The 22,459-nt window shown below is 48.6% G+C and overlaps 1 protein-coding gene across 1 annotated transcript in view; it reads right to left on the bottom strand.

Annotated features, from left to right (window-relative positions):
* Positions 1–22,459, bottom strand: part of SLIT1 (slit guidance ligand 1) — a 156,128-nt gene that overhangs the window by 21,002 nt on the left and 112,667 nt on the right. Inside the window, exons 12-25 of the mRNA XM_006926015.3 lie at positions 21,670–21,741; positions 20,824–20,967; positions 14,514–14,677; positions 13,774–13,797; positions 13,466–13,610; positions 12,752–12,826; positions 12,428–12,571; positions 10,685–10,828; positions 10,211–10,377; positions 9,135–9,267; positions 6,951–7,019; positions 5,669–5,740; positions 4,049–4,120; positions 3,138–3,209 (exon numbers count right to left, since the gene is read on the bottom strand). Of these exons, the coding sequence (XP_006926077.1) occupies positions 3,138–3,209; positions 4,049–4,120; positions 5,669–5,740; positions 6,951–7,019; positions 9,135–9,267; positions 10,211–10,377; positions 10,685–10,828; positions 12,428–12,571; positions 12,752–12,826; positions 13,466–13,610; positions 13,774–13,797; positions 14,514–14,677; positions 20,824–20,967; positions 21,670–21,741 (1,497 nt within the window). The remainder of the gene's footprint in view (positions 1–3,137; positions 3,210–4,048; positions 4,121–5,668; positions 5,741–6,950; positions 7,020–9,134; positions 9,268–10,210; positions 10,378–10,684; positions 10,829–12,427; positions 12,572–12,751; positions 12,827–13,465; positions 13,611–13,773; positions 13,798–14,513; positions 14,678–20,823; positions 20,968–21,669; positions 21,742–22,459) is intronic.

Below are 22,459 nucleotides of genomic sequence, written 5' to 3'. Positions count from 1 at the left end.
GCCTGATGTTACTGTTCTTCTCAGAAAGACTGAATTCGTAGATAGGTGTGGGTTCAAAATTTGTTTTTGCAGCTTTGATTTTTAGTTTGTCCAAAACATATGTTATTTTTTCATCTCTCATTTGAAAAACAAAGCCTCTAGATTTTGAGTGAGAGACAAGGTCAAAAAGCACTTGGATATTGTTCAGTTTTCATGGGGAAGAAGTGCAGGTAGTCAACTGTATATTTAAACCCAAGCCTAAGAGATACACAAAAGAGGAATCCAAAAGTGGGAATGTCGGACCAGATGCTTCAAAAGGCCTTGCCCGGCAAAGTAGAGAGCTGAAGCAGACACTTGGCACAGCCTAGGGGTAAGCAAAGGAGGCCGCATGGGCTCAGAACAGTAGCAAGACTGAGCATCAAACGTAGACGAGCACAGACGCTCTCTGGAGAGAAGCATCTCTACTTTGGGTCCCAAGAACTTCTAACGTCAGCAAAGAAAAAATGCGCTCACAACCCAAAAATCACCAAACACAGATGGAAACAAGCTCCTGTGAATGGAAGTCGCCAGGAGCAATGAACAGCACTGTCCCTGTCTTGCCTTTTTCCAGAGGCACCATCTCCAGCCAGGCTCCCTCCTGCCTCATCGCATCCTGTCTAGCCTCCACATAGCACCACGGCTTTCCAGGAGTGTTCTACAGTTTAATTTCTCCACAGTTCTCTTCTATCTATAGAATAAAGGCCCTTCGCAATGGAATTCCAGTGTCCATTTCCAGACTGATCTCTTCCCACCTCACACTCCTCCACCCAACCAAATCCCCTATATCCTATACTGGACAGCATAGCATCCTTGAATACGTCATTTACTTTCTTGCCTCTACACCTTTGCACACTCTGTTCCCTCTTCCTAGAATGCCTTTCCCCATCTTTTCCAAATGGCAAATTCCTTGTCCTTTTCTAATGGCAACACAAATGGCACCTCCTCTGTGTTGCTCCTCAGAGTTCTCCAGAGTTAGTAGCTGCTGCCTTTGAATTCATTTTATAATATCCCAGATGGTCACAGAGGGCAGAAACCTTGTGTTAGCAAATTCTTCAGCACTTGACTCACTGTGGTTACTTAGGACATATTTATTGAGGCAATAAAGAATAAATAAAGAGCTTTGGAATCAGACACACCTAAGCTCAAATCCTGTCTTTGTCATTTCTTACCTTTATGACCTAGGGAAGCTGCTTAGCTTTTCAGAAACTGGGACTGAAAAATGGAAATAATAAACCCTACCACCTAGGACAGAGCCCTCACCCCTTCCACTCCCGAGGCAGATGTCGCTAATTGGTCATTGCACTCTCCCCACTGAGTACACACTGGCCCTGGAATCTTCAATGTAGGCTCGAGACAGCTCCTGTCAAATCTGTTCAGCTAGCGCACAGCACAATATCAAATTCTCATTTTGGTCATGGAGTAAATGAGGCGCCACAGATAAAGTGTTCACATGTAGCAAAGTATTTGTCCCAAGCAGATCCTCCATGAACGGCACTTGTTGCTATATTATTTCTTCAAGTCTAAGATTGTTAGATGCACCATCGTTTTCCCATGCTTTAGGAGGGGTGGAGAAATATTTCTATACTAAATATACAGATCATTTGTTATATGCCTTCTAATTTCAGAGATTCAAATGTGGAAAAGGTAAGTCTTAGAACTGAGTAAATCCAGTGAGATTGTTGAATGAATGAACTTCAAGTGGAGCTGCTGGGGACCCCAAAAGACTCTCTGACCGGGGTGGGCCTGCCCACTCAGGCCCTGGGCCCTTGGGTGTGGGGCAGAGAACAAGAGCATGTGGTGACACCCAGGGTCCCAGCTTCAGGGCACATGGCCTGAACACTGCCTTGCCCTGTAGCTGAGGCTCGAGGAGAGAATGCACTGCACCTGGCCCCACCTCCAGAATTAGCCCACTGTTTTTTTCATTTCTTCACTTTTGTTGTGGTAAAATACATATAACGTAAAATTTGCCATTTGGACCATCTTAAGTGTACAATCCAGTGGCATCAATTACATTCACAACGTTGAGCACCTATCACCACTATCTAGTTCCAAAACCTTTTCATCACCCTAAACAGAAACTCTACCATTCAACAAAAATTCTCCATTACCCATCTCACCTGGCAACCACCATTCTCCTTTTTGTAGGTATGAATTGTACTATTCTGGATACCTCGTATAAGTGGAATCATGCAATATTTGTCCTTTTATGTCTGAGTTATTTCTCTTTGCATGTCTTCAAGGTTCATCTATGTTGTAGCGTGTGTCAGAACTTCATTCTTTTTTAAGGCTGAATAATATCCTATTGTATGTGTGTGCGTATATATATATTCATACAATGGGATATTTTATATATATACACACCACATTTTGTTTATCCATCCATCTGCCGATGGACACTTGGGTTGTTTTTGTTTTTTGGCAATTGTGTGAATAATGCTGCTATGAACATGGGTGTACAAATATCTGTTTGAGTCCCTGCTTTCAAGTCTTTTGGGTATATACTTAGGAATGGAATTGTTGGATCATATGGTAATTCTAGGTTTAGTTTTCTGAAGAATCGTGTGCACTGCTTTTTAAAGATTCTCATGGCGCTGCCAGCTAAATGGTTTTGGATGTGATTCTACATTCAATTATACACTTCTTGGGGGCAGTAAATTTCTGGAGCTTACTCCTCACCATGTGAAGTCAGAGGCACAATGCTGATGTCCTTAAGAGCATGTGCTTTCAAGACGGCAGACTCAGCCCTTACCAGCTATGGAACTTTGGGTGAGTTTCTCACATTTTCTGGGCCTGTTTCCTCACATGTAAAATGGGAGCAACAGAAGCTATATTGTAGGATTACTGTGAGAATTAAATTAGCTCATGAAGGCAAAGTGCTTAGCAACCAATAAATGGCCATTATTACTTTTACTACTGCCTGTGAAGAATTGTTTTAAATTCCATTGTTGCGACTGAGGAAACCTTGGATGTGTACAAGTCTGGGGAAGAACACTTGAAGTTCACAAACTAAATTAGTTTTAGGGTCAAAGCAGCAAACTCTGATAGTCTCAGGAGGTGGGATCCTCTTTCTTGGAATCCAAATTCTGTTTAAATTCAAAGAATGGGGCAGAGTTACTTACAGGTGAGACAAGGAGGTCACGTCTGCGAAGATGCCCTCTGGAAGGGTGGCGATGTCATTGCCATGCAGGGACCTGCGGAGAGAAGAGGCTGTTGGTGCCCCGTGCAGAGAAGTAAGAACTGAGGGAGGCACACGCATGGCCCTCTGTGAAGATGGGCGTTGCGCCTACCCTTCAGATGCCTCCATCAGTGCTGTGGGTGGGGTGGCCCCCGACTCAGAGACAGACCCTGCCCCACTGGCCACAGGCAGCGGAGAGGGAGCCCTTAATGATCCAAGCAGCCCACACTGCCCCTCAGCCCTCCTGGAGGGCTCTGTTTTTTGCTGTTGTAATGAACTCAAGCGCTATCTCCATTTACGTGACAAATATGAAACATGTGAAGCCGGGAGCCTGAGATGTAGGCTTCTCCTTGGTAAGGAAATTAATGCACAAGCCATAGTTTGGGGATAAAAAATGTCACCTTGCGGGGGGGCAGGCTGGAGATTGCTGTCAGAGAATTCATGCATGGATACACAAGGGGCCATCATAACAGGCGTGACAGAGGGCTTTGATCACAGGGCAAAAACCTTGCAGTGGGAATTTTTAGAAAAGGATTTTTAGTCTCTTGCAACACTCGCCATCTGAACTGGAGATTCACATGCAAATGAGGGGCTACCTTACCTTGGATGCCCCCTCCCCACCACCCACACTGCAAACACAACTCGGGGCAGACGGCAAGCCCCATTTATCAGCTAGTTTCCCATTCGCTCCTCAGCCTCAGTTAGGGGCTTGAATGAGAGTGGACTGGCCTCCCCCCTTTGAACACAGTTGGCCCTGCCGGGGTCCCAGACGTGGGGACACTGTAGCCCAGCAGGTGGGTGTCAGGGCCCTCAGAGGGGCAGATTACCCTGCAGGAAAGAAGAGTGGAGACTTACAGCAGCCGCAGGGAGCGCAGCCCCTGGAAGGCCAGAGGAGGGATGCACTGCAGGGCGTTGTAGCTGAGGATCCTGCGGGAAGGAAGGAAGGACGGGGGCAGACTGGTGGCTGCCTGGGGTTGCGGGGCTGGGGCGGGAATTATCAAGGGGCGCAAGGAAACTTCTGGGGATGATGGAAGTGGTCACTATCTTGATTATGGTGATGGCTCCACGGTGTGAACATAAGTCAAACATATCAAAATTGTAGATGTTAAGTATGTGCAGTTTATTGTACGTTAATTGTACCACACTAAAGCTATTTTAAAAATGATAACAAGAGAAAGGAGATGCTTCTGTCACGGAAAGGGGCTGTTTCCCCTGCAGCTGCCAGGTTCGCTTAGACCAGGATTTCTCAGCCTCTGCGCTGTTGACAGTTCTTTGTTGGGGGTCTGTCCTGTGCACTGTAGGATGTTTAACAGTTTCCCTGGCCTCTGTGTACCAGAAATTGGTAGTTCCCTCTGCCCTCCTCTAGCTAGGACAACTAAAAATGTTTCAGAGATCGCCAAGTGTCCCCTGGAGGGCAGAATTGCCCCTGGTTGAGAACTACTGCCTAGACTGTGGCAGCTTCACACAGGCTCATGAAGACTCTGAAGCAGGAACCCACTGACCAGTAGACTCTGGGGCAGATAAGTGCAGGTGGGTGGAACCTGCACTTTAAGGCGTCAGGCCCACATTCTGCTCCTGGGGGCTGACTGGTTCAGGACCCCATTTTCTGACTGCAGTAGAACCTAAGGAAAAATTCTGAAGTTCTTGGCACATTATCTGTAAAATGAGGTGTTGGGAAGGCGAGTGAGACATACACTCTTAAGCTCCAGGAAATACAAGGAATGCTCGTTAATGCTTTCTTGGAGTATCATTAAAGCAATCATTAAAATATCTTAGAATATGGGAACAAAGGTGTTCAGAGGGTCATTGTTTACAATAGTCCAAACTGGAAAAAAAAAAACCCGAATCCATCAACAGTAGAATGGATCAGGTAAGCATGGCACATTCCTACAAGGAATATTATACAGCAGTGAATGAACAGAACACAGCTTTACACAACATGAGTGCATCTCACAAACATCATGGTAAATAAAAGGAGCCAGATATAAAAGAATATATTCTGTATGATGCAATTTATATAAGGTTAAAAAGAAAAAACAGGAAAAATTAAACTTCATTGTGTAAAAATGTATTTGTAGACGGCAACACTATAAAGGCCGAAGAAGTGATCATAAAAGTGAGGGTAGGGGCTGCCTCTGATGGGAGAGGAAGGAATAAGGATCAAGAAGAGACGGGGGACTTTGGGGGCACTATCTGTGCTCCAATTCTTTGCCTTAGGTATCTACGCATGTGTGCTACCTTTATGATTATTTGTTAAACTGTACATTTATATTTTTTGCACTTTTCCATATATTATGCTATATTTCACAATTAAAAAAAAAATGTTTTTTAAAAGTCTTTTCAGCTGGCAGGCCCTGGTGAATTTCCTGTCAGGTGAGGAAGTCTGCATGTGATACTTGTCAGGGACCAGGGCTTGGGGAAAGTCTCATCGGCCACAGCACGTGCCCTCCCTTACTTCCCCCCACTGGGACTCACAGCGTGGTCAGCTGGCTCATGTTGGTGAAGGAGGAATTGCTTAAGGAGCTGATCTTGTTGTTACTTAGGTCCCTGAAAAAGACAAAATCCCCCACCCGAAGGTTTCATAGTAAGAAGTGGCCCGGCATTAGCCCTCTGGTCCCCCTTTCCCTCTCAAGTGCATCTGAGCCGCTAGTGGCACTGCCTCACATCAGACCAAAGAAAGGTGGTCTCTGTCTCTGGCACGCTGTCACCAGCCACCAATAGTGGCACTGCCTCACATCAGACCAAAGAAAGGTTGTCTCTGTCTCTGGCACTCTGTCACCAGCCACCAACTCACACACCCACAACACACACACACACACACACACACACACTGGAACAGTCAAAACACATTTACTAGATTACTAGCAAAGATAGATAAACTGGAGCTTCAAAATTCTGTAAGCCAGTGCTGCTCAAAGTAGCCAGTCCCTGAACTGAACTTGCCACCACAAGGGACTTGTGCCAAAATGCAATCACCTATGACACTAAACACACACAACTTACTGTAGCTAAGCATTTTTTTTTCATAGCAACGCTTTCTCAGTGAAGGAAGCCGTCATGTTGATTTGCATTCTGGCATAAGTTTCTTATCTAACTGTAGACCCATCACAAACAGTTCTGAGGCTGCCGCTGGTCCACAGACCACACTTAGAGTAGTGCTGCTCCAAGCCACACTAAGATGGAATAGTCTCCGGATCTCTTTTTGGTTGAATCTGGCCAATGAGCAGATAAAGACAACTGAAGTGAGGTGTTCATTAGGCTGGAGGGATAAGAGGAGTTGAACGTATTCTGAGGCGTATTTCGTACATGCTCATGAGATGGAAAGGGTCAAAGGCGGGAACTAACAGAAAAGCAGATGTTAGCCTAAAGAGAAACTTCTTCATTTCCTATTTGGTTTTGAGGCAAAAGCTGGACTAATTTGCCATCCAACTTTTGCAAGGCTGACCGCATTAACAACTGTCAACCTAGAGGGAGGCTTGGGGACATGGGGTGGGCAGAAGCAGGGGCCAGCCCAAGGGAGCCTGAAACAATGCAATTCATAAGCATGGCCACTAGGTGGCAAGACAGCTCTATGCACAAATGTTCTCAGAGGGAAAGGGTGAAATTAAAAAACACAAAACAAACAAACAAAAAAACAACACCAGGATCAGCCTTAAGTGGAGAATTTCTAGAAAGCTTGAGCCACAACAGTCAGATGCCAATGGCCCTCCCGTCCTCTGAGGCTAGTCTGGGATCCTCGAGCCGCCTGGATACTCACACAAGCTGCAGGTACTTGAAGGTGGACAGCTGTCCCGGAACCAGGGTGAATTGGTTCCCGTCCAGGTAGCTACAGGTGAGAACACAATAGTTAATGCACCATCACTGCCTCTGGCAGTACTCGCGCTGTGAGAACCTCCCTCTGCAGCCAGGGACTTCTCACTCATTTCCCTCCTACCTGCAGACCATACAACAGCCCAGAATTGCTAATCAGAGGACAAAATGCATTAATTCCTTAGGCTATTTGGATAGGTGCCACCCAAAAATCTTGGTGAGATATGAAGCCTCCCTTGGCTCCCTTCCTGCTGCCCTGCCTTGCCCTCTCAGCCTTCTCCCCGTCAGACTTTCTACTCAGGTCTGAATCCTGAGCCCCCTCCCCTTTCCTCTCTGCTCTGCAATTTTCCTGGCCAAATGGATCTAATTTGCATGTTAATACCTCTAGAACCACCTGCCAGGCCCCTCACCAGCTACCAGGCCTCCTCTCTGCCTGACGGCAAGGTGTGTGAGGTCCACCCCATGCAAGCCCCAGACTCAAACATGCCCAAACCTGAGCTCTTTGTTTTCACTGCCAAACTGGCTCCCCCTGACTCCATCAGCATCACATTCCATGTCCTAACCACCCAGGCTCCGGGCCCTGATGGTGATTCTCCAGCTCTGGCTTCGCCCACCCACTGATGTCTCATCATCACTCCCATTCTCACATCACCCCTGACTGAAAACCATCACCCATGGCTGGGTTCCTGTGCAGCCTCCTCTGTTCTTCCTTCTGGGACCCACTATACACACTGCCACCCAAGACATTGTCCTTAAAGCCAAGCCCAACAAAATTTCTCCTAAAACTTCCCCAGGCTCCCCATGTCTACAGGATAGAGCTTGGTATTCAAGATGTGAACGTGCCCTCCCCTTCTCCCCATCCCGCGCCCCCACCAGCCATCCTTGCTAAGCAGTAATCCAAACACTGGGAACCAAAGTCCCAGCTGGGCTCCCTGCACAGGATCTCCACCAACTTGAGCCCTCAAGATAGCTCCTTCACACCCCAAAGATCCAGAGAGCAGCAGCATCAGGGCTGTACTCAACCTGACCCATCACTGTACAAGGTGACTTCCCACCCATCTCATTTGATCCTCTCAGTAGCCCTTCGATACACGCAGGTAGCCCCATTTTACAGCTGAGGAAACTGAGGCTTAGAGAAGTCAGGTAACTTTCAGCCTCCTCAGTCAAAGAAGACAGTCTGTCCCGCCTGTCCCATAATTCTGAGGGTTGCTATGAGGCACCAAGGAGAAAACAGGGACTCTAACATTGCGACAAAAAAATGAGCAGGTGACACGGTAGGCGAGTCATAGGACAAGGACTGCAGTGGTTGATAGGCTCGTGAAGAAATAGCCAACCTCACCGGTAATGAAAGAAATAAAATGAAAACCTCATGCGCTCCCCACGGGACAAAGAAAAGCTTGGCTATGGGGAGCAGGAGACCAATCCAAGGGACAGGAAGAGTCGGGGACTGACCAAACTCTTTCATTTGGAGGTGTCTGTCAAAGAAGCCCAGCTCTCCATCCCTCTGTCTGTCATACACATGTAAGTCCACACCTCCACATGAGTTCAGGTACCAAACCCAAATGAACAAAGATTATAGACCATGACACCCAGTGTCAATAGGAGGGCAGGCAGGCCATTTCCACACGAGGCTAATAGGAGTACAAAGGACACAACTCCTCCGGGAGGCCACCAGGCTAAAGGCGGCAGGGTGCTAACAATGCACTGCTCTTTGACCAGCAGTCTCACTGAAGGGACAAGCACCTCAGTGTTCTTTAGGATAGTAAAAAATTGGGAACAACTAGACTATCCAACAAAGGGATTTGTTACGTAGATCATAGTAGATTCATGTGGTGGAATATTATGTGGCCAATAAAAATAACTTTCGTGAGAGTTTTCATTGCAGAGCAGAATGCTCATGAGATGATGTGAAGTGGAATAAATAATGTTATTTCTTATTTTAAAGGCGGAGCTTAGTTTAGAGGGATGAAGCACTTGCCATGGGTGAGTCGCGCCGTCAGGTGAATCAAAGAGAAGTTCAAAGCCTCCTTGGCACCAGTGTCTCCTTCAAAGCCCTAACTCCAAGCTGCTAGTCAGCTAATATCTGTTTTTGGTCACCTTCTCCTCCTGACACCAGGCCTCGGCTACTCACAGTTCTGTGACATTCTTGGGGACGCCCTTGGGCAGGGCCTGGAGGTGCTTGTTGCTGCATCGGACCACAGTGTCCAGGCAGGCGCATTCCTGGGGGCACTGTGGGCGGGGTAGGCAGCCCCCCTCCTCCTGGCCTGGGGAGGAAAACACAGGCTTCTTAGGGTTTCCTGCAGCCAGGGCCCTGCTGCAGCGTGTCTAGAAACAGACACCCCTCTCTGACACTCCCTCATGATGCACTAGTAAGTCTTCTCTTGGCTACACCCTTCCCCACCAGGGACAAAGCCCCTTGGACCTGTTCTGAGGTTAATATAGGTCTTGGGTCAATCTCTTCTGCCGCAGATCCAAAGTGGACCCAGGCACAGCAGAGGAGGAGGATGGCAGCCACACCATTTCTTGAGCACCTACTATGTGTTGGACACTGTATCAAACACAGTCTCCTTAACGGTGCAGTAAGGGCTCCACTCTCACCCCTAGAATGCAAGCAGCATGAGGATAGAGACCTGTGTCTCTTCTTTGTTCAACTGAAGGAGCTTGGTACCTAGAGTGGGCCCTGGCACATAGTACTCCTCAAAATAGGTCAGTTAAGCGAATGGATTTCTGTTTTACTGAGAGCTAGAGAGCTTAAATAACTTGCTCAGGAGAGAAGACTGGTCAGAGGCAATGTGGGGTCTGTACCCACTGCATATTCTGGACAGGGCGAACCCATCAGTCTGCAGCACTGAGGAACAGCCAGGAGGCAGGTCTCTGAATTAAACAAACTTATATAAAGAAAATACGCTAAAATGTTAATTGTGATTTTTCTCTGAGTGACAGGCTAATAGGTAATGTTTATGTCCTTTTATCTATATTTTCCCACTTTTTAAAACAATAAGCCATAATTGCACTTATAATCACACAAAGACACCACCGAGTGGGCCTCCTTGCTCCTCACCCCCTCCCCATCAACAGCGCCTCCCTCCCCTCAGGGGCATGTCACAGGGCATTGCCCGCCTACTCTGCATGCCCATGGCCTGGCCCAGCTCGCCCTCTCCCCTCCCGCCCGGGGTTTGGGGGAGGGGAGGGGCGGGCACGAGTTACCTTCCTCACACCTGAAGTCAGGGAAGGCCACGTCCTGCAGGGGAATCTGCCGCAGGAAGTCTGGGTTCTGGCATCGCGGGTTCCCCGTCACGATCTTCCTCTTCCGCAGCCAGTCGCCCAGCCAGGCCAGCTGGCAGTTGCAGTTGAAAGGGTTGGCCAGAAGGTTCCTGGAAGACGTGGGTGTGTGACCGTGAAGACACTCTGCTAGTCTCGCAGCAAAGCACTCTCTTGCCATCCACGGACTGTCCGCACGACCGCCAACGCTCTCCCAGACAACCAACCAGGAGGCACTGTCCCAATGTGACAGGACCCACGTATCAACAAACCATGGGGACCCAACATCCCTCGAGTTTGTCCTTTAAAGCCCCCACTGAGAAGGCCACGCCCTTGAGATCGCAGGTGGGTGAGGTTCCTGGGTGCAGATGGCTGGCGCCAGAGTCCCAGCCCCGCCTGTCTGACGCCGGCCGGACTTACAGCGTGGAGAGGGCCTGCAGGGTGTCGAAGGCTCCGGGGGAGATGGTGGCGATCTGGTTGTCGTAAAGCGAGAGGAGGCGGACGTTGCGCAGGCCCGCGAAGCTGTCGTTGTGGATGCAGCTGACGCGGTTGCTCCTCAGCATGCTGGGAGCGGGTGGGGAGGACGAGAAAGCCGTACCCTTCGGCCAAACGCCTGCGCTGTGCTTTGCCGCCACCGGCCAGTTCACAGATTCTTCCCCAGAGGCGCGGAGCCACGGGGAGCAGAAGCACAGCCAGCATCCCTGGCGCCGGGCTCCACGGCATGTACCCTCCCTGCCTCTAGATGCCCTCCTCTGCCTCCTGCCCACACGGCCCGCCGGCCACCGCCTTCACTCCCTGGATGCCCAGTGCCTCCCGGCCACACTCCGGGTCAACACCCGAGAGGCTTTCCTACGGTCATGTCCTTCTCCAGCCTAAAGCCCACAGTGGCTTCCAAACTGCCCGCAGAATCATGTTTAAACTCTTTTCTATGACTTTTGGGAGCCGGTCCAACCCGGCCCCAGACCAGCACCTTCCCACCTCCCCAGACTCCTTTATCCTCCAGGTGTGCGGCTGGAGCCTGCATCACCACACCTTCCCCCAGCTACGATTTCTTTCTAGTAGGACCTTCTTCTTCATTCATATCTGCAAAACTCTCTGTTCACCTTAAAAACCTGGCTCAATTCCTTTCCCCAACCAAAAACAAAACCAAGCCTGACACAGACTAGGCAATTCACAAGGGAAAAAGCAAGCTGCAAAACACAGCAAATAATACAATCCCCTTTTTGTAAAACAAACTAAAATCCACAGAGAATTCATACATTTACTTGCCTTACACAAATACCACGATACGTGCTCAGAAGCCAATCCATGGCCCTATCGCAGGGCTGGGCTTTAAATCCAGGCAGGTGGCTCCCAGAGCTGTCACCACTAGCCACATGTAGCTATTTAGATTTAAATTAATTACGAAGAAATGGAATTCAAAATTGAGTGCCTCTATAGCACTGGCCGAACATCAAGTGCTCTGTAGCCACGTGTGGCTATCACGCTGGACAGCGCAGACATGGGCATTTCTTTCACTGCAGGAAGCCTGGACAACACAGTCTATCAGACATGCTAAAAGTCTACATGGCCATCTAAAGAGCCAGTGCTGCCTGGGCACAGAGTGGCTCACTGAGCATGCGCAAGCGGTGAGGACCCCAGGGTCCTACGGGGTCCTGATATCTAGTTAGCTCTGGCTGAGCTTTGGGTCATGGGATCCCAGAATCCCAAAACTTGTGGGCCACCACTGCTCCCTCATTTTCACCCACTTGAGTCACCTCTGCAATGTCCCCACCATGGGGCCATCCAGCCTTTCCTGCCTGCAGTACTGCCAGCCACTCCTAAACTGAACACATCTGCTATGTTCTTGAGACCTGACCACAGGACAATGAGAGGGGACCTCCAGAAGGACCCGCCTCCCTTTATCCCCTTACCAGACATCAACCCCACACCTCAGGAGACAAGAAAGCAAGCCTCACCACAGTTACCGACATCTCATTACTTGGCCCATTGCAGCCAGGGTCCTCGGCTGTCCCCTCCTCTTGCAAGCTGGGGCCGGGAGAGGGGACCTCCTACCCTCTCTTCCTCTCCTATTAATGCAGACACCACACTCTGGCTTTTGCCTGCCTGGCTTTCGCCTGCCGCAGTCCAGCTGTTCCCCCTCTCCCCAGCCCGCACACTCACAGGGTCCTCAAGCCGTCCAGGCCCCGGAACATGCTACTCCGGATGGACTCCAGCTGGTTGGCGGTCAGGTGCAGCTCGCTCACAGAGGTCGCGCCCTCGAAGGCCCCGTCTTCGATTTCTGACACCTTGTTGTTGCTCAGGTTGCTGAGAGAGGAGGTGTGGAAGGGTGACGAAGGTCAGGGCCCCACTTCTTGCACCTAATCCCCGTGCACAAGAGCCCTGTCCAGCCCCCCACCCCGTGGGAGCACCCCCACACCCTGTATCTCCCTTCTCCATCCCAGGCCCACGTTCTGACCACAACCTTTCCACCATTGGGTAACTCACATTTTCTTCAGATGGGGGAGTTTCTTAAACACCCCGGTGGCCTCCAGGATGGAAATCTCATTGTTGTTTAATCGTCTGTAAGAGGCAATGAAGGGAACTTGCACATCCATAGGAGACAGACATTGAAGTACCTTCCAAACTGAGATAATTTGGGATTCGAACAAAGGGGACTCCCAGAAGAATTTATCTGTCAAGGCGAATTGATCCTATTTTAAAGGAATGCTGGGCCAAGTGCCGAAGTTGGGAGGAGGGGGAGCTATGAATGGGGATATTTTTAACGTGAAAAATGCCATGAAAATTTACATATATGAGTGATAGATATGTCAGGTATTCATGCACATGGATATATATGTGCACAAATTTATAGTTTTAGAGAGAGAAAAAAATAGTTAAAGGATAGTTTAGGACACAACTGGAGCTAATGAAATCATTAGCTCAGACGGCAAAAGCATGACTGAGAAAAGCCACCCCTGGTTCAGGCCAGCGACGTGCCCTGGGGGCCAGAGATTGCTTCAAGGGCACGTATGGCTGTGAGTCAGAAGTAGAGGGGCCCCGGCGCTGCAGGGCCTCTCTCCTGCAAAGCCAGCAGCTGCCATGCTGGCGTCTCCAGTGGTCCCCAAAATAGAGCCAGGGCAGAGAAAAACCAGGAGCAGGCCCAGGTTGCTTAGCGGGAGCAGGGGGCAGGTGAGGGTGTGAAGGGTCTGGGGGCCTCACAGCTCAGCCGTGGACTGGGGGATGCGCTCAGGGATCTTGGTGAGCTTCAGGCCGGAGCACTCCACCACACTGGCCTCACAGCGACACTTGTGGGGACAGACCACGTCACTGTTGCATTCACTGTTCAGCTGGTAATCCTCCGTGCCTGCGGTGAGAGGCCAGGGGCCAGGGAATAAGGGCCCCGGGGCAGACTCTGGGCAGCCTTGCCCCCCAGGGTCCCGTAGTCCCCCTCAGCCTGCCACCCCAGTCCCTGCCCACCCACTGTCACTGTCCCACGCAGGCTGGCCTTGATTCCCCCACTCTCCTACCTGGAATGAAGTACTGTTCTTTGGCTGGGGAGGAAAGCAGAAATGCCATGATGCTGGGGAGATTGTGTAGGACTTGCAGGAAGAGCCTAGGCCCCAGCCCCATGGCCCAGCTTAAGGCACCCCAGGAACGAGGCTGAGGTTCCAAATCGAGGCTCCAGAGCCCATCCGCCCAGCCCCAGTGGAGAAGACCTTCACAGAGCACAGAAGTTCCTTGCCCAGGCCAACGGTGGGGGCAGCACTGCACCAATTAAATGTCTCAGGTAACTCCAGAGTCATCGAATTCTCATGTGCAATGGCACAATATTGGGATGGGGCAGGGAGGTGTCAGGCCCTGACCGGGATCCAGGTTCAGAAGCTGCCCCTCGCTGCCCCTGCCAGATGTTGTTTCTGCTGCCCCCAGAGCCGGGAGGAGGCACCTGTCTCACTGAAGAGGGGTCCCAGGCCTCCCAAGTGTCTTCAAAGGCTGAAAGTGGTGGCGTGAAAGAGAACTGGCCTGGGGGTAGAGGGCCTGGGTGCTTATCATGGTCCTCCTTTAAGACCTTCAGCAAGCTCCCCCTCCCCAAGCCTCAGTAACACGAGGGGTGGGACTGAATACCACTCATATCCAAGCCTAGAATTTGGGGCTGACACCCTCTAGCATGGATCCAGCATGGCCTTGGGCACCCTTGCTGGAGCCATCCAGGAAACAACGCAGCATCCCTGATCAGGCTGCAGACAGACAGGGGCCGGCCCACAGCTACCTGAGCACCGGAACTTCTTGCTCTTGATCTGCCCGATGCGCTTGTTGGCGAGGCGCCGGGGGCTGGCACAGCGGGCCCCACTGGTCTCGATGGGGTTGGTGCGCAGGAAGTCCGCCAGCCACTTGAGGTTACAGTCACAGATGAAAGGGTTCTGGGCCAGATGCCTGTCCAATGGGGGCAAATCTGGGTCAGAGCAAGGGCTGCAAACTTGAGCTGACCTCCACCCTGACAGAGCCTTGCTGCTGGCTCATTGCCTGAAGGCTGGGGCTAGCTCTGGGGAGAAATACACCACCTGGGGGCACCACCCAGGTGCACCCACTTTCTTCAGAGAAGTCTTGCCACAGCACCACAGTAGGGAAGGGGCTCTGAAGGCGTTGGAGCTTCAGCTGTCTCTGTCACACTCCCGCTTCAAGCCTCCCTCTGTCCTGTCTCCTTCTACTCACCCATTCCTCCTTTGCCTGAGACAGTTCACAAACATGAGTGGAGGCAGAAATGACCTGGAGAATGGCCAGAGCACCTCTATCCTTCCACAGGTGAGGTGACAGAACGGGCACTCAGAGGCCTTGGGACCCCTCGGCATCGTGAATCATTGTTCCCTTCCTGTGGCCTCGGGCAGCAGTAGCCTCTGTCTCACAGCCTCCTCTCAGAAAGGGGCTGGGGCAGGGGTGGCAAGGCTGGACCTGCAGCTGGGGCGGAAGTACCTCAAGGTGACTGCTGCAGCCCCTCAGCTTTACATGGAATCTCCATTCCCACCCTAGGCCTTAGGGGTTGCCGCCCTTTGGCCATTTTATAGGCCGCCTCTTAACACCAATTAAATCTCTCAGCTACTTGTTGGGGAACCACTCCAATTCTGCTGGGCTGCCTGTGTTACCAGCAGGATATATGCAGGGAGGGGCAGCTGACAGGTGATGCGACTGAGAGGGCCCGGTTGCTGTGAGCAACCACATGGCTGCCTTTGCCATTAGCCCTGACCGCCCCAGCAGGCTCAAAGTAGTCACATCTGAACCACCCCAACAGCCAACCGGCTGGCTGACCTGTGTCTGGGCCACCGGGCGTGCCCTGCAGGCATACCCTGCTTTCAAGCCCGAGACAGCCAGGGCAGAATATTCCAACACGGACCTGAGAGCCAATGCTTCCGCACATAAATACAGGGAGAGAGACCAGGGGCCAGCTCTGAAGGCTCACCATGCTATGGCCACTTTCCATTGACTACCATCAGTTTAGACCACCTACTTATTGGCCTCAGGCCCTCCACCTGTTGGGCCTGCAGAGCTCTCTAAGGAGAGGCAGGAATCCTGCCCAGCTCAGCTCGGACCCTGACTGCTCTCTCTCTCTCTCTGGGCTCTGCCCTGTGGCCTCTGGCCAGAGCCTTCCCTGCTCAGCTGTCCCTGCCACCCACTTTGCAAACCCCCCAGTTTCCTGCCTGAGTCCTGACTCCTTACAGTTCTACCAGGCGGGCCAGGCCCCTCCCACCTTTTCTACATTCAGTTCAGCATTTATTTCCCAGTTTAAACTGTCAATTTGCACCGAGAAAACATGTTTGCTGACTCCCCATGGCAGAGTTTGTAGCTAATTTAAAATTCACTAAGATTCAGGGACGTCTCCTGGATCCTCCCAGCCGCCCATCTGTCTGCGCCTTAGTGCCTAGCCTCTGTCTGAACTAATTGCTTCCCTTTATCACAATCTTGGTAGAAAACTCTGTTTAAAATTAATTCAATTATGTTGTTTAGGCACGTATTAAAATGTTCAAGGGGTGCTGAGTAGAATACATCCCTTTTAAGAACAGGCTATTTATGTCAAACCGACTATAAAACGTGAACCGCCCACAGAGACAAGTGGCCTCTGTAGAAACTAAGTATTTGACACAAATTAGAATGTTTCACAAAATCCTAAATTCTAAACAAAATTCAAATTTTGCAAAGCACAGGGAGCTGGGGAGGGAAAATACACAGGAGGAAGAAAAATAATCTGTTTGGGAAAAGTCAATCATATTACAAGCTCACCCAGAAGCGTGCTGCACGTGTGGCCATGCAGCTGTCCCCGTGAACATTTATGACAGTGGAGGTAAGAAAAGATCGATTCTCGGCGTCTCTCTTGGAAGATGCATTAAAAAGCACAACTAAAAATCTTTGGGGGCAGATGCTCAACATCGTTGGTCAAATTAAACACACACCGAGGTACCACTTTATACCCACTATGATCAAAAAGACAAACAACCACGTGTGGCCATGCAGCTGTCCCCGTGAACATTTATGACAGTGGAGGTAAGAAAAGATCGATTCTCGGCGTCTCTCTTGGAAGATGCATTAAAAAGCACAACTAAAAATCTTTGGGGGCAGATGCTCAACATCGTTGGTCAAATTAAACGCACACCGAGGCACCACTTTATACCCACTATGATCAAAAAGACAACACATTGGAAAGGATGTAGAGAAATTGGAACCCTCATAATACGTTACTGTTGGGAATATAAAACAGTGCAGCCAGTTTGGAAAACAGTGGTAGTTTCTTAAAAAGTTAAACATAAATTTCCCATGTGACCCAGAAATTCCAAGAGAAATGAAAACGTTTGTCCATACGAAGATTTGTAAGCGAATATTCATTTCCCATGTGACCCAGAAATTCCAAGAGAAATGAAAACGTTTGTCCATACGAAGATTTGTAAACGAATATTCATAACAGCAGCGTTATTCATAATGGTCCCAAGTAAAGTACAAATGTCCATCAACTAGAATGGATAAACAAAATGTGCTCTATCTACACGATGATAAATTATTTGGCAATAAAGAGACAAAGTTGTGATATATACTGCAATATGGACCTGAAAAGCATCATGCTAAGCAAAAGAAATCAGTCACAAAAAAAATGATATAGTGTATGATTCCATTTTTATGAAATGTCCAGAAAAGGTAAGTCTGTAGAAACAGAAATTAGATTTCTGGTTGCCCGGGGGCAGGCTGGAAATAGGAATTGATTGTAAGTGGGCACAAGAGATTTTGGAGGACTGATGGAAATGTTCTAAAATTGGTATTGTAGCGAGAACTGAATAATTGCAAATTGTCTAAAAATTATTGAATTGTACACTTAGAATAGGTGTATTTTATGGTATGTAAGTTGTACCCCATTAAAGCTGTTTGAACAATTTTTTGGAACCCTCCTTTTACCCTCTTCTACCAAAAAAAATTTTTTTTTTAGGCAAGGCAAACCTTGGTTGACCGCACAGACTGCAAGGACCTTGTCAGTTTACAACCCCTTATGTTTTTATTGTTTACTCCTATAGCACCTGGTCTTCCTAGGTGGTCTCCCATCCAAGTACTAACCAGGCCCGACCCTGCTTAGCTTCCGAGATCAAAAATACTATTTTTAGTCTTTTGGGGCAAGTAAAACAGCAGCAAAATCAGTACTGTGACATAAGGCAGTCAGTCTTGGAGTTATGAACAAATCAAGCAAGATCTGGTGAGTTTAAATCTACTCAGGTTAATGTAAGATTCAGTCTAGGGGTTTTACCATCTGAAGCTGAAATAAGCATATCTGATTGCAACTTGGATTTGCGTTTCTTTGATTTTTGTTCCAAATTGCACTTTAGTTGTTAATAGGTTAATAATTGTTCATGAAAATTCAGTTTTGTTTTACAGCCTTAAATAATGAGGTCTATTCTTATAATTGTGGAAGAAGCTAACTACTTTCTCAGTGATGCTGAAGAGATGCCTGGGACCAAGTCCCTGCTTTCCTAGATGTTGTGTGACCTTGGATGAGTCATGTAAGCTCTTTCTGCCTCAGTTTCTTTATAAGTAAAGTTAGGGATGATAGAACCTACCTCCCTAGGTCAATTAAGTTTTAAATAAGACAATACATGTAAAGAACAGTGGCCTGGCATTGAACAAGGGCTCAATAAGCAGAGGTGACTATTGTTATCAGTATTGCTACTATTTATTAGCTACTGTATATTTAATATTTAACATATAGTATATGTATTATATCCCATCTATGGGAAACCTTCCTGTTCTAGCCTTCTGCTCCAGCTCTGCCCTGGTAGCAGAGGCCAAGATCTCAGGTACGGTGTCTGGAAAGCAGAAGCACTCTAAGAAATCCATTCCAGCCAGGTAAATGGACACAGAGGCCACCCTCGGTGAGCACATCCATGTGATTTATTCCCTCTCTTTCCACCTTGAGAGGAATATGTTCCTCACATGAGACCCCCAGTGCCATCCCCACCCCCAGGCTTTCCTGTGCATGAGTCCCCGGCCTTGAAATCTCCTTAGTGCGTTTCTGTCGGATGTTCTGCTGACTGTAAAATACCCCACCTTGCCCATGTCTGCCTGTAACCTCCAATTTCACATACTTGGCAGGATTTCCCGGTGGTGCTCCATCTTCCTCTCTCTAGCTATAAGTAAATTAATTAGCAGGAGCAGGCCGCAGGCGGGTGGGCTTTAATGAGTTTGTCTTTGTGGCTGACACCCCCACTGACGTGCAGGGTCCCCAGGGAGCAGGAGCTGTACCTTCTACCCGTCCTGTTTTGCACCTAACCCAGCACTCTATGCGGATATTATCTGACGGAGAGCACTGCCCAGCAGATAAACAGTGTGGCAGGGATGGCAACAACAACAATGGCCACAATATTAATACTGATTAATAATAAATGCCCTTCAAGGACACATCACAGGACCCACAGGTTAGCCTATCGAGTCCAACTACAGGTCCCAGAAGTAAAGATGTAGAATAAAAGACACCATGTAATTGCCTAAATTGAACAGAATAGTAGATGACAGGAAATTTCCTTCTACAGAAGCATTCCAGCTAAAAGGTAAGGACTCTTTTTTATAGCATGACCACAACAGCATTATCAAAGGAAGAAGGAATGTTAGAATTCAAATATCACCATTTCCAGACCCATAATGAATGAATGGGTCCAGGCATTGAGATCAATGGCTGTGTTCATTACATAAAAAGAGACAACCAGACATTGTGTGCCTCCGGATGGCAGTACACAATCCTACCTATGAAGTCATCTTGCCAAAAACAGAAAGGAAAAAAGTCGGAACCCGACCAAGCTCCTAGATCAACAGTTCTGTTGCAGGACAGAGATAGGACAGGAGAGTGTGTAAAACTACACCACATTCCCCGAACGCAATCAGGAAAGTCCCAGCTGGGGAAACCAATAACGCAGTGCCTTCAACAAATGAATTGCAAGGAAGAAGGAGATGGAGAGGTCACCTAGAGATTAAAAACAATTTAAGTAATACAATACATCAACCAATACCAGCCAAATTTAAATTCTGACTCCAATGAATTGCATAGGCCTAATTTAAATTCTGACTCAAATGAATTATTTTAAAAATTGTATAAAATGTATGAGACACTTGGAAATTCAAACAGTAATTAGATACTTGATGATATTAAGGAATTCACTGTTAAATTTTTAGATATAATAATAGTGTTATGGTTCTGTCTTTAAAGAATCTTTGCCTTTTATAAATATGTATGAGGTCTACGTAGATGATAAATGATGTCTGGGATTTACCTCGAAATAGTCTGGGAGGCATGGGAGAGGAGGAAGTATAGATGGAATAAGACCAGCCATGAGTTAAAGCTGGGTGATGAGTACTGGGAGGGTCACTATGCTACTTTTAATATGCTTGTAATATTCTATAATAAAAGATTAAAACAAATTCCTAGAGCTGTTGCTCTCTAGTTTTTAATTTGTAGCCATCATTGCTATTACTAGATTTCCTCTGACTTAAGACATTATCAATTGCAAGACACATTATTATTTTATGCATTATCAAGAAAAAACAAAATGATGCCAAGTAAATATGCCATCGTTTATAATATGCATCCCAATTTCAGAGCTGTTAACGTGTAAACAACATGCGTCTTAGAATCTAATAATAATAATAATAATAATAATTAGCTGGTATTGGTTGATATATCACTTAAGTTGTTTTTAACCTATCTAATAATAATAATAACAACTGCAGCCAGCATTTAAGAAGCATTTACGATGAGCTAAGCTCTGTACAAATATCCCCCTTAGTCTCATGACAACCTTATGGAGAAGATGATATCCTCATTTTATGAATGAATAAACTGAGGTCTAGAGAAGCAAATTAACTTGCCCAGGGTCACATAGCCAATAAGAAGCATAGCTGGGATTCAAACTCATGTTCATCTAACCCAGAGACCGTGTTCTTTCTTCCATAAGAGCAAAAGGCACAGGGCAAGACAGTCACTAGTACCTGGAGGCTGTTACCTCCCCTAGGTCCATAGGTCCACCTGCTGGGACAGAGAGAAGGGGGCAGAGGGCACTCACAGGGTCTGGATGGCCCGCAGGGAGGTGAAAGTGCCCTTGGCGAGACTCTGGATCTTGTTGTCGTACAGGGAGAGAAGCGAGAGGTTCTGCAGGTCCTGGAAGGCGTCGGGCCGGATGCAGTTGATCTTGTTGGCGTTCAGGAGCCTGTGGGCAAAGCCAGGGCCAGGTGGTAAGGGGAGAGGCACAGCATCGGACCCATCCACACGTCCTGGCACCTTCCTAGGGCATCCGGCACTTTGGCTGTCCACTCCACACAGAGCAGCTGAGACCTCCGACTGCCTTCTCTGTGCACCGGGACCATTTTAGCCACCCTCTCCTCTCTTTCAAAGAACTGCTAGAGGTGCCCCACGGGATTCTCAGAAAGCAGAGAGCACAGTAGCAAAGCCACCTCCCAAAGACATTTGGGGAGGCTCCTCCTCTTTCCCAGAGTTCTGCTGGTTTCCCCAGGCAGCTGAGATGGAGCGTATGGTTCTATGCCTCTTGGATCTGAAGCAAGGAGATAACCCTTGCTTGAACTCTCTCAGTTCAAGGAGGCTGAGCTGGGCCTGGGTGTCCCCCTGCAGGACACAGCTCTTTTCCCAGCCATGCTGAGCTCCTCAGGAACACGGGCCTCATGCATCGCATCAGCCTCTCAGCTCAGGCACTTTGCTGTCAGCTCTGAGTTGCCTCTGCAGAGCTCTATAACCTCTCACCCTACCAGGTCTGACTTCCTCCAGGCTCTTTACCTCAAATGAACGCCCCCCGCACCCAACCTCAAAGAGGGCAAAAAGGCCAGTCTGAGAGGCCAAAGGAATAGTGGCTCCTTCCCGGGGCCCCACCCAAGCACACTCTCGGAGGGGTCCTTACAGGAGCTGTAGGGTGTACAGGCCTCCAAACACACCCCGGGGGAGGTCTGTGATCTTGTTCCCATAGAGGACCCTGGAGAAAAGGGAGCAGAAAGGAAGAGTTAAAGGGTAGCCCACCAGGCCAGGCATTGCTCTGCAAGTCGTGCACCACACAAGGGCACTGCTGCTAAGCCATCACAGCCTGTAGGTTTGTTGTAACAGGTTCCCAGCAGATGGCAGTACAATGTATTTAACAAGGGTCGCCTGTTCCCAGTTTACACAAAGGTACCCTATGGGCTCCAGGCAGCCGTGATCCCCATTACAACAGGCTCAGCCCTCACACACGGATCCCACAAAAGCCTGCAAAAGGACCCTTTGGGGAACGTTGGGGAAAATTAACCTGGTCCGAGATCCAAAAAGAGACTGTTCAAAGAAGAGAAAAATCTCATAGGCAGGAATAGTTAACATTGCTTTTTCACAGAATTACAGAAACACACTCAAGCCAGACAGCACGTGTGGTACGAGTTCCAGCATGTCAACCGAGTCTGCAGGCACAGTAAAAACACCAGGAGCAAACGGACCAAAGTGCTGCTGTGCTGAGATCTGGGTGGTGCGATTGCAGGCGGGTTTTTTACACTTTAGTATTTTCGGTCTTCCACATTGAGCACAAATGTGTGTATTAGAAAAAAATAGATTCAAAAAAGACATGCAGGCAGGAATGGGTTCAGGCAGACAATGAAAGAGTCAAGGGGGGTTGGGAAGTGTGGTGTATTTTATTTTCAATAACACAAGCAGCCCCCGTAGCCACCCTC

Source organism: Pteropus alecto, unplaced genomic scaffold (genome assembly GCF_000325575.1).
Source record: "Pteropus alecto unplaced genomic scaffold, ASM32557v1 scaffold88, whole genome shotgun sequence".
NCBI lineage: Eukaryota > Metazoa > Chordata > Mammalia > Chiroptera > Pteropodidae > Pteropus > Pteropus alecto.
Note: the sequence above shows the minus strand (reverse complement) of the source record. Positions and strands in the feature narration are given on the sequence as shown.